This window comes from Ochlerotatus camptorhynchus, unplaced genomic scaffold, assembly GCF_037179485.1.
Source record: "Ochlerotatus camptorhynchus isolate MF236.1 unplaced genomic scaffold, CSIRO-AGI_Acam_v1.1 ptg000289l, whole genome shotgun sequence".
Lineage (NCBI taxonomy): Eukaryota > Metazoa > Arthropoda > Insecta > Diptera > Culicidae > Ochlerotatus > Ochlerotatus camptorhynchus.
In genome coordinates, this window is record NW_027040778.1 from 251,659 (window position 1) to 263,865 (window position 12,207).

Here is a 12,207-nt window from a genome sequence, read left to right on the forward strand (position 1 = left end):
AACAGGGGTACCACAAAAGTTCAAATAATGGACGCAGTGGTTCAACTCCCTCCAACAAAAAAAAACTACGAGACGCTTATGACCGGTTATATCAAAACCCACAGTCAAAGTTGTTTCGCGAATGGTAAACGACAAATTCGTATGTGGAGAAAAATTATCCTCGTTTCAGATTAGTGATCGTTATCGATCCAGTGCATCCAGAAAGTCTCCAGGTAACGATGGAATTCATAAAGAATTCTACATGAAGGCGTTCAATATTATTCATCCCCAACTTAACTTGATTATAAACGAAGCGTTACAGGGAAACATCCCTGAAAAATTTGTTGAAGTAGTGATTGTTTTGGACAGAAAGAAAACGGATGACGAAACTGTCAAAGCATTCAGACCCATAGCTCTCCTTAATTACGACCACAAACTTTTGTCGAGAATACTCAAACAACGTTTGGTAAAGGTTATGATTGAAAACAATCTTCTCAACTCCAGTCAAAAATGTTCAAATTCTGATAGAACTATTTTTGAAGCAGTACAGGCAATCAAAGATAGAATTGCAGAATTCAATTGCAGACGTAGGACAGGAAAATTAATTTCCTTTGACTTCGATCGCGCTTTCGATCGAGCTAGTAAGAACTGTGATGCAGAACATCCAATTAAACCAAAATGTTGTGCAACTCTTAGGGAAGATTATGACCGCTTCTAGTTCTAGTTTACTTATAAATGGAAATCTGTTAGACAGGGCGATGCCTTAAGCATACACCTATTCGTCCTATATCTCCACCCCTACTAGAAAAACTACGAATTATCAATAACAGACATATAGATAATCATAACTGACGACCGCAAGGTGCCTATCATCAAGCAAATTTTTCCTGGATTTTGGTCGTGTTTCGGGAACTCTTTTGAACTTCAACAAAACGTTCGCGGTCAACATTGAGTTCCAACGCACAGGAGACGATACTGTTTGGCCAAGTGTTCGAGAGTCGATTAAAATTTTGGAGATAACATTCTTCAACTCCCAGAAGCAAACAATTGACTTCAACTGGGGCGATGTTATCAGAAAAACATCTCGGTTAATGTGGATGTTTAAAACGAGAAACCTAACATTACATCAGAAGGTAATTGTAGTGAACACGTTTATAACATCAAGGCTCTGGTTCCTAGCATGGGTGATCAGTATCCCAAACCAAGCAATCACATGTTTGACTTCATACATCGGCAGTTTCATTTGGGAACGCCATCCAACCATTGTTCCTATTGAGCAGCTTACGTTGCCGCAGAACATAGGTGGACTAAATCTACATCTTCCTATGCATAAATGCAAAGCACTTCTAACCAAAAGATTCCTGAATGAAATTGGACATACGCCATTCGCAAGCTGGTTTATCCAACATTTGCAGAACCCGCCAAATTTAGCTGCCATTCCAGCTCTTTAGCCTTGTCTGAAGAGCCTCGCCCTATATTCCCGGGCAACATAAAGAAATTCCTTCTGCTACATTCCTTCATAATGTCAATCGTGGGAAGCTGAAGAAACCAAAAATCATGGAAGAGATTGCAACCATCGTATGGACAAGAGGGTGGAGTAACATAAGAATTAAAGGTCTTACCTCAAAATAGAAATCTGTTACTAAGTGGAAAAATTTCACATGGTGCGCTACTACATCGACAGAAGAGAATCGATAGTCCTATGTGTCAACATTGCCCTAACATCGTACATGATCTAGAGCACAAGTTCACCAATTACCAACACACCACCCAAGTAACAATTTTGGTTTTATGAGGGTTCTGTAGACCATGATTTGGACTTGTAGCATGCTTTGAAACCACTATAAAACTTGCAATGTTACTTAGGCAGTGCTCTTTGAAATCATCTACAACCTAAGTTGTAAACAATCCTAGGTAGGAGGAATAGTTTTGCAAATCTTCGATTTCCAGAAATAACAAACATTGATAGAAGAAGATGATATTAGGTTCTGAAGCTGTTTATTAGTTATGTTAATAAACTTTGCGTAGAAGCATTCGATTTTGTGTTAATCTGTTTACTTGTGTAAAATGTGTAAGTTGTTAATGGTCTAAAATTCAAATAAACGTGTTTTGAAAAAAACAGTTTAGGATCCATGTTTTTTAATGCAAAACCCAATTTTTAAACAAAGTTATATTTTTTGAAAAAAAAAATGATTGCCTTTCATTTGATATTTTGATCTTTCAAATCGGTTTAGTGGTTCAAACGTTATGAATTTATGAAGAAAGTACTTTTTTTTTTCTTTGATTTGTTTCCGTCGATCTTGTCTTCCGTACTGAATACCAATGCTACCGACGCCAGGGAGGCAGCTCCCACACCTGGACCCTACCTATCGACCAATCAACTCATAGACCGAGGACCAACGGCTTTACTTCCCTTCCTAAGGAAGACGTGATGTAGATTTTGTGCCTCAGAAAATCTCGGAGTTGCCGACTGGGATTGAATCCAGGGCTCTTGGGATGATATGCAATCACGCTTACCACTACACCACCGGCGCCGCTACAAAGTACCTTCGAAAAAATCGATTTTTTGGACCACTCGAACATCGAAATGGTCATCCTATTAACAATATGAAAAATACAGGTCTAAAAATTTGCGAAACAAATTTGAACAAAACTTCCAATTTTTACGAAATTCTGAGAACCTCTAATCGTGGCTGAATATATTATTATCTTTCGTTTGAGGTTAGTTCCAAAATATTCTATCGGGGGTTATTTGTCCATACATTTTTTTGGGCAATGTTCAAGAGAATTTATTTTTGAACAGTTCTAGACCTGGAACATTTCTATCCCAGTCTCATAGGAAAGGGGTTACCATAAGTTTTCGTTTGGTGGGCGTTTCAGCGATAATATTTTTTTAATAAGTTTTGATTCCAGAGACACCATGACAAGGGTTCTAAAATTGGTTAAAAAAAAAATATGCTACATCATTTATGGATGGTCCCTAAAATATTTCAGACCTCTACAAATGATTGTATGATTCAGTACAAGTTGAACAAGGATAAAACACAATATTCATTCAAATAGGTTTTAGTCCTGATAGATGAACAAGTGGAATGACGCGTTGTGCGCTAACCCATAAATAAATTGAGGTGAAAAGAGCGGGTGAATGCCATTTTCAGTGTATGTTATTGTCATTCAGGGGAGGGGGACTTCAAGACACAAATGTTTCTAATAACAACAAGACGTGTATTACCTTTAATACCTTCATGCTGCTTCGTAGCAAGTTCGAACTTTAAGGTCATATTGGTGTTTTTGGCGAAGTTGTTTTGGTGAGTGGAGCAAAATGAATCCCCTTTCCTAATTGATTAAATGTCAGACTTGAAGCACTGAGAACTTTCATGGAGCTGCCGTAAAGTTCTCTGGACTTTTCAATAATATCATGGAACGACCATGAGGTTCTTTATAATATCATCAAATTCTCAAATTGAAAGAATCAATACTTCTCATAAAAGCTCTGAACTTTCCTGATATGTAAATGTTTCTAAAGTTTTCGAAACTTCTAGAAAATTGTCAAGGCTTTTTTCACGGAAGTGTTCTGAATCTCCTCAGCGTTCTCAGAATTTCCCTGAAATTTCTACAACTTAGCTGAAGGACCTGCACCTCTACGTACTCTTTCGATTTTGTAAAAATGAAACCTAAAGCTCATGGAAGTGTCCCAAAAATCTCTAAAATGTCCTGGAGTTCTATGCACTTCCCTGAAGTTCTCTGATAGATCTTCTCTGAACTTCGCTAATGTTTTTGGAACTTTCTTCATGTTTGTGAAACTTGCCTGAAGTTTTTGGAACTTCATCAAAATTCTCTGAAGTCTATGTACTTTTTGAAGATATTTGAAATCGACATTCACTTCCCCAAGCTTATTTCAACATCCCTGAAGTTTTCTGCAAGGTTGCAAATACTCATTTCAGCTAAAACAATGTTTTTTTTTTAAATTATGAAATAATTAGATGATATGATTTTATTTTTTTTTTATATCTTTATTAAGGAGACTTTCAGCCCTGGGCTGGTTCGTCTCCTTGATGATGATGATATGATCACATTTTGAATAGGCAAGATACAAGAAGAGGTTGCAAAGAATGTGTTTGACATATTAAACCTGTTTATTTCACTTCATGAGAGTCACAATCAGCGATTTTTCACTCACTCACTCACTCACTCAGCGATCAGCAAATCACTGATTGTGACTCATAGAAAGCAAAATGTACAGGTTTTATGTTTCAAACGCATACTGTGTAACCTCTTCTTGTAAGTTACAAGTAAAACATGCCATCATACCATCTTTTGGTTTTATTATTCCGAAAAACATTATTTTAGCTGAAATGAGTATTTGCAACCTTGGTTTTCTGCCTACCCAGAAGTCCTTGGAACTACTCTTTCCGTGAATTTCTATGTACTTTCATGAAGTTCTTACGCTTTTCAAATAGTTCTCGGAACATAATTGCAACAACATGCATCATATCATAGTTGGTTCGAAATGCTATATAACATGAAGCTTTAGTGTGATAATTTATTAGCTAGAGAATGGTCTTAAAAGAGGGTAGGTAGATAGTTCCGTTAGAGTACGACCGTATGAAAATTGAATAAAAGTTGAAAATGAGCGAAGGGCCATTAATGCGACAGTACAAGTCAAACGCATACTTTTTTTGCCTAACCCGTACGATGTACGCGGAGATTTGAAGTATGTCTTTTTTCGCCTGTAGATTTGAAGACATATCTTGGATGAAAAAGTACTTATATGGAGGGTAGTATGAGTGAAGGCAAAATTATGGCCTATGGGAATTCCATAGTCCATAACTGGAACACAACATAATAGGAACGTATGGCCATAACTGGTACACCTACCCTATATTTATTGCACGGTGCACTCGTACCTAGCGCGGTGGCAGCAGCTGGCCGTGCATCATACTGCACGAGGAACGATTTTTACCATGAGGTGAAACGTTGGTTTTTAATTTGATCTAATACTTTACTCGGCTATGCTTTTCATAAGCACATTTTGAAGGCGAACCAGCCCAAGGCTGAAAGCCTCCTTAATAAAGCTAAATAATAATAATAATCATAAGCACATCAACTGCCAGTCTTAAAAACTGCAGGCTGCAGGTAAACGCGTTATTTCTATGGGTCTCACTTTCTGGATATGAAGATCCTTTCCGTGCTGTGAGCTATCAGCTGATAAAATACTCAAGCAAATGAAAATTAGAAAAGAGGACGAGAACGTGGTTAATACATCATCATCAAATGAAAAAGCTTTCAATAATCTTATAATAAAAAAAATCTTTGAAAGAAGGTCTGAACAGTTAAATACAGTTTCTCCGGTTTTAACAACTTTGATGGTAATGTGCAGATTTCGTGACTAACATTCACATGCAGATACTTTGAATTTACTTCGTATATTTTCATCAGGAAGAATCAGGAAATAAGGATAGTAAGGAGATTTAATAAGTAAATTATTTTTATTTACAGTCGTTTTAACACCTTTGGGTTATTTGTGAATTGTATGGGAAAAAATATTTAAAGAAGTTACCATAACCGTGAGAGGAATAGATGCAAAGCACTACTCCAGGACAAACTTCTTTAAATAATTAATTTGTCTTATCTTTGTATATCTATATCTTCTTGGTTGGAAATGCTAACATGAAGCTTTAGTGTGATGATTTATTAGCTACTAATTATTAGTTAATAAATCATCACACTAAAGTTTCATGTTAGCATTTCCAACCAACTCTGAAAATCGTTAACTTCGCGTATGAAGTAACATAAAAACACTTTGAATGTATATCTTCTTATTTTTTTTTAATATTTTGGTACCTCTCAGTACCGAAATACCGGTATTCGCAAAAGGGTCCGGTACTGACAATCCTAGTACTGACCCTTTGTGGTAATTTGTCAAATATGCAAACAACATCAATAAATGCTATAGGGTATGTGTTCCAGTAATAGTGGTGTACCTTTAGTTGCGGTATGGAGGTTGTGCCGGTATAATGAGGAGGATCCGGGTAAGATTATTTTTAATCGGTAGCTGTCCTAAAATAAAGCATATGTGCATATTTCAAACTTAAAATTAGCCCAAAAATTAAGGAATATCATTAATTTTCCTTATGATTTTCACTCCTTCGCACCTATAGTTACGGTAGTGTTCCTATAATAATGGAAACCAACGCATTCCACTATTATAGGGACCATAGTTAGCAACTACCACAACTACTGGAACAGTGTTCCTATTAATGGAGGATGAGTTTTCTGAAATTGTTTGCAATTTTATTACAGAGTAATATTTTTCTACCAAAATAGAGATTGAAAGCTATAGATTGACGTATAACAATTGTGTGTACATCGTATATTTATTGTTTAATTAATAAAATGGCTTAGTACCTCAACTACTGGCTCACCCACCCTATGTGACAAACGAAGAATTGCCAAATATTTGATTATGTGAACTGACCTTCGTCAAACATAAAGTTTGGTCAAACATGGATCTTCAAATATTTGTCATTTGTACAAACAGTTTACTGATAGCTTGACTAAGCTTAATATTACCGTGAGACCAATTGGAAACAGCATCTCAGCTAAATATTATCACTCCACTGCATCGAACGTTTTCAACAATACATACATGCATTCACATAACTCACCACAATCGCGCTCGTCAGAGCCATCGTCGCAATCGGCGGTGCCATCGCAATTCATTCGCTGTTCGATGCAGTCTAACGTACTATTGCACCGGAAGAATCCATCAGCACAACGGAACTGCACCGCTGTTGGCACTAGTTTATCCTCGGTAAATATCACAGCTCTACTCGTTGTTGAAGCCGGGTTCTGAAGTTCCTCCGCCAGATCACCACCAGCGGCGGGGGCATCATTGTGTAAATCCGTTTCCGGTAGGACAAGCGCGTGCGAAGAACGTCCTGCAAATAGCATGAGAAAAAGAAACGAGCATTTCAGAGATTGATTTGAAATTCAATTAGGTCTGTTATACTAGAGATCTAGACGCGAGGCCTGGATTACCAAATGTTTGATCGAAATGGCGTTATATGGAGGAAATTTTTATCCCACCTCCGTTATACCACTGTGGCTGTGGAGACGCTTGGTTGAGCACGGCTTTCGCTGATTTTCGCCAGAAGAGATGAACCAGTCAGCAGCTATAAAAGCAGACAGCCTGTCGGAAACGGGCAGCGGTAAAGTGCTTAGAATTATGCGCACCGCAGGCCACCGCCGGTGCTACCGAGAGCGAGAAGCATTCAAAAACATTCAAGTTCGTATCGCCGGGGGTGGTGAAAGATTAGTAGTAAACAATGGGTTTATCTTTTGCTGGAACCAACCGCAATGACGCTATATGGGCAAGCAAAGTTGAATGTGGCCCTACTCAGCGCTGCAGACGTCAGTGGGTGGAAATCAGAAACTATGTGTATACGTGAACGGGAGTAAATATTTGGTCGTTAAAGTAGATTTTTGCAATGCAACTATGATGTTAAACGTAGTCGCAAACAGCTCAGAGAAAGGGGCTTGGAACCGTTGCACATATGGAAGTTGTTTGTTTAGTTTCGGTGTGCAGAAACAGCGCTCCAACTGTCGGTAGTGCTTTATAATGTGGCAACGGTTTCCGTTTGTGCAAACAACTGGTTGTATTCCAATTTAATGACCATAAATAAATTTGATAAATTATGAGCAAATAAAGCAGTAATACACCTTACAGCTGTAGGATTTATGATCTAGGGACACTATCAATTGATGGTATTATTTCAGTTTATTTCTAGACGGATTCTAACTAAGGCACCTTAATGTGAATGCATAATGCGAAAAGAAAGCAACTAATTACTGTGTCAACAAAAATAATTCAGTTTTCGTCCTCTCATGGAGCCAAGACGAACAAAACGAAAATATTGAGCCATTCGCATACGTTGCTGTTGTTTTTGGTCGGGAGGTTGACTTCACAATAGCTAAATTATTGCCCGTATTGACTAAATGCTTCTGTCTAAAGTGTGATTAAGCATCCTACGATTAGTTAGAATTTTCTACTACAATCTGCATCTCAATCGCAAAACGCATTCATTGGATTGTTTCCGGTGTCAGTGTCACATCTGTCAAGTTGTTCTTGACTGAAGATTAGTGCAAGGTATTGGACCTCTCCACCACTGAAAGAGCGTCTAAGGTCATGTAAATCATTAAATACTGGTCATACTGGCCACATCCACGACAAGCTACTTTGACTATCCAGACGTAACGCGAGTGGATCACTACGCTACGGTTTCAGATCTATAGATAGTATTTCTCAATGGACAACGCCATCGGGTGATTTATACAACAACACCTTACGAATTATGACTGCACATGGGAAGAAAATCGTTCCGAAATTCGTCAACATCAAGTCACAAATCATGAAATCGTGAACATGATTCTGGATAATAAACGTACGTTACATTGCAAAGGCAACAAAAGTCATAGAAACGTGAACTCTATTCTAAAAATCATGATCTTGTTCTGGTAAACGTGATTAAAGTTCAAGAGTTGTTCTTGAACCTGTTCTCGAAAACGGGAACATGTTTCATGGACTGTAAAACGTCAACATTAAATTGATGTGCAATGTTTTGATTGTATAGTATGGAAGTGGAAAGAGACTACGAGCGAAGGAAGACTTCAGTCCGCATCGTGCTCTCTTGCCGTGCGGATCTATTTGCTTTTTTGCGGTAGGAAGTGTTACTGCTACCTAAAGCTACAACAAATTTAAACAGCACTTTTCAGTGCACAATGTTACCTGCAACTGTTCTACCTTGTTCGACTCTTATTCCTCTTCGATCCTTGTTTGGACCCTACCCGAGGTAATCCTGCTTGAATATCGATTTGGAAAATTCCTCTTCGATCCTTCAGATTCATATAGTAATCTGCTTGGAAGTCGATTTGGATAAATGTTTTACTGCCGCCATGGCGGGCAATCTATTGATCCCCCTTCTGATGAAATTTATTTGAGGAATCAATTTGATATGCTCATGGATGATGAGAATGAAACAGACAACCGAAAGTCGTATACCAGCGTACAAATAGAACCGTAAATTGCTACTGATAAAGTCAACATCCCATACAAGAATGAGATACGTCACATAAAGTTTAAGTTAAGTTGCATAGAATGCAAATTTTCGACTTATTGACGATGATCCATTTTTGTACCGTACCGTATCACAAATAAACTCGGATGAAGCTTTAAGGTTATTTGAAACTGAAATTGTGATTAAAGATTATATCGTAAATTATGTCTAATCTAATTGATAAAAAGATTAGTGTCAATTAACTCGAATATGGCGTCCACAGATAACCTTAGATATCATAAGAATGTGCACTTTAGATCGCATTTGGGTATGTACCATATCAAGTAATCCCATAAGATTGTAAGAGCATTCCAGCATCTCGCAAAAATTCCAGAGGAAATTAATGCAAAACTGCGATCCAAATGCGATTTTCTCAACTGCTTTTTGAAAGATCGTCCATTGCGTGCAATCACACTTTTTGTATATTAACAGATATGATTATCATGGAATGCGTGTAGAGATGCCGTGGAATCTAAACCGACTCAAGATCCAATCATTAACATAATCTGATGATTTTCATCTACATCGAAATCTTTCAGAGACCAAGTAGACTTTACGAAGCGCATAACTTATCACTGATATAATCCTCTGTACTTATAAGTGCTTGTATGGTGTAGTAGATCCAATACTGGATTGTGCATACGAGACTAGCTGCAGGAAATGTTTTTTTTTTCGGACTGGTGATCTCAAACTAGTCAATACCAGCGCCGGCCGCACCCTAACGCAGGTCAAGAAAGTAATGGGTAGGAATGTGTTGACGTGACACTCACTTTGATGGAAGCCGAGAACACCTCTGCACTTCCACGAGCAATCACTGGGATATTTGGTAAGAGGGTTGGGATTGCAGCAGGGTTCGTTTTGGTAAACGATAAGCTGAATTGATGTCCTAACGGTCATATAACGTGAAGGATCTTGGGATTGAACCCACAATATTCTGCTCAGTAAGCAAAAACGTTTGCTACTAGGCAAACGAGCTCCTTTTACTACAACACACCAATGTTCCAAATAAAATAATTTACTATTCTTGAATGTGAAGGGTTTGGGCTTAAACTCATGATTTTCTACTGAGTGAGCAAAAATGGTCGCTCTAAGGCCATACAAGCAACGATCGCGTTGTCATTGCAACCATTCAAAACCGACCCCGATGGTGAAGTTGATGACGATGTTAAGTTGCACAAAACACACGATAATCAGGCGATGTTACTATAAGTCTTCTCAAAATGATGGGATTTATTCAAACTTAAACTTGACAGCGGTGCCCTTTACACAATAATAAGCCTCAACGACCGATGATATTTTAACCCTGAAGACAGAAAAGCTACGAAAAATCTTTTAAGTCTCCATGAAATTCTACTTTTACGTGACGTTCGTTGTTTTGATTTAATCCTTACGTAAGACGGGAACTGAACTCATACAACTTTCACAAATTATTTTTTTGGGCGACCGTGCCCCTTACTTCACAAAATAAACTACGGCTGACGCGATGATTTTACCAGCGTACAAATAGGGTAAAGAACTACTTCGACCTTATCGCCCATTTTGGGCCTATGGAGCAGAAAACTTCAAATCCATGATTTCAGAGTAAACAAGTCAATTATGAGTTTGGTACGATACTTTAGTTAAAAAGCTACCGAACGAAGTCAATGAGAACGTGTGATATGAAGGTTTGCAACAATTATTCCCAAAAACAAAAGAAGCGCTCCGACCGAATCAATTTTTATCTTCATCCGATAGGCCGAAGAGAATTCATTTGCATTTTTTTTAAATTCTTTATTAAAGAGATTTTTAGCCTTAGGCTAGTTCATCTCTAAGGAGAATTCATTGGCGTTTCAATGACGTTTCAATGCGTTAGGCCAAGTTTAGAATCCGTAGGCCGAGTTTGGCGCCAAGAAGCAGTGTAAGACTTTTGACAATATCTCAACGACTAGTTTCTCTTTATCAAATCTTACGATACCGTACGGAAAGGTAAATAAATTTGGAAGCCATCAGTAATAATAACATTCCGTTTGATGTAAACTGTGCTAGATTACGGAAGACTTAGTGCGGGTTGTGCTTAATAGGCCCGAAATGGGGTAGTTAACCCTATTGCACATCTTTCGAGCTATCTCAACCGAACTCTATTGCGTTTTAAAACGACTGTTTTCTCCTTCATATTTCACCGGACTGTAATTTCAGGCACATCCTCTCATTGATCATACCAGAGGAACTCAGACACTTATAGATCTAAATACGACATATAGGTTCTAGAGTGGGCTCAAGAGAAAGAAGCAGTAAATCAGACCCCATTAGTACCCGTAATTCAAATAATGCTGCAACACACACAAAACAAACAACAGAAGTCATATTCAACATCCTCTATAGTCGGTCTCCAACAAAGTTCCCACAGTTCCCAACTCTTTCGGGCCGCTGATAGACGGTTGCTTTTCACATCACGAAAGGCTAGGTTTCTGGTCTGCCTTTGAGGGCATTATAAAATCCCTAATTCATAGGACTTTTATTATCATATTAACACTTACCGCGTCATCCTCAATCCGATTTATTCTTGCGATTGCAAACCAAAACATTCAAGGGGTCACCGGGATGGGTATGTTACAAAAAATCGCAGCTTGCTCTATGACTGGCACAATCGGCACACCTGAGACACACTTGCAGCACACTGACAGTGACCTACCCCTTGAACAAACTACACAATCAAACACGACCCGCCGTGACTGCCATCAGTATACAATCACGGCCCTCATGATCGTGTTAAGGATACACCCGAACAACACATTAAAAAGTAATCGGTCAAGTGCCAAGCTTGCATGTTCGATCGCGACATTTATTTTCTTAACGAATCATGCTTCAACATGAAAAAAAATCATAATGCATTATGCGTAGGCACCTTACTTTAAAAACCGAGGGACATACCGATCCCCAATCCAGCGCAACCAGCATCTCGCCCACGCATGCCAACACCGCCATCAGATGGGGGAAATTTTCGTCTGCCTGATAGCCCCCGCCAGCACGTCCCCTCGAAAATCCAATCGAGAAATGTATAAGAACAATCTTCATTTTAAAACAGAAATAGAAATAAGGCCGGAACACATATCAAGTATTTCTTTTGGGGGGA

General features: G+C 38.4%; 1 protein-coding gene across 1 annotated transcript in view; it reads right to left on the reverse strand.

Annotated features, from left to right (window-relative positions):
• LOC135706708 (relaxin receptor 2-like) overlaps positions 1–12,207 on the reverse strand; it is a 291,102-nt gene that overhangs the window by 157,084 nt on the left and 121,811 nt on the right. The window contains exon 3 of the mRNA XM_065228358.1: positions 6,648–6,920. Coding sequence (XP_065084430.1) covers positions 6,648–6,920 — 273 coding nt within the window. The remainder of the gene's footprint in view (positions 1–6,647; positions 6,921–12,207) is intronic.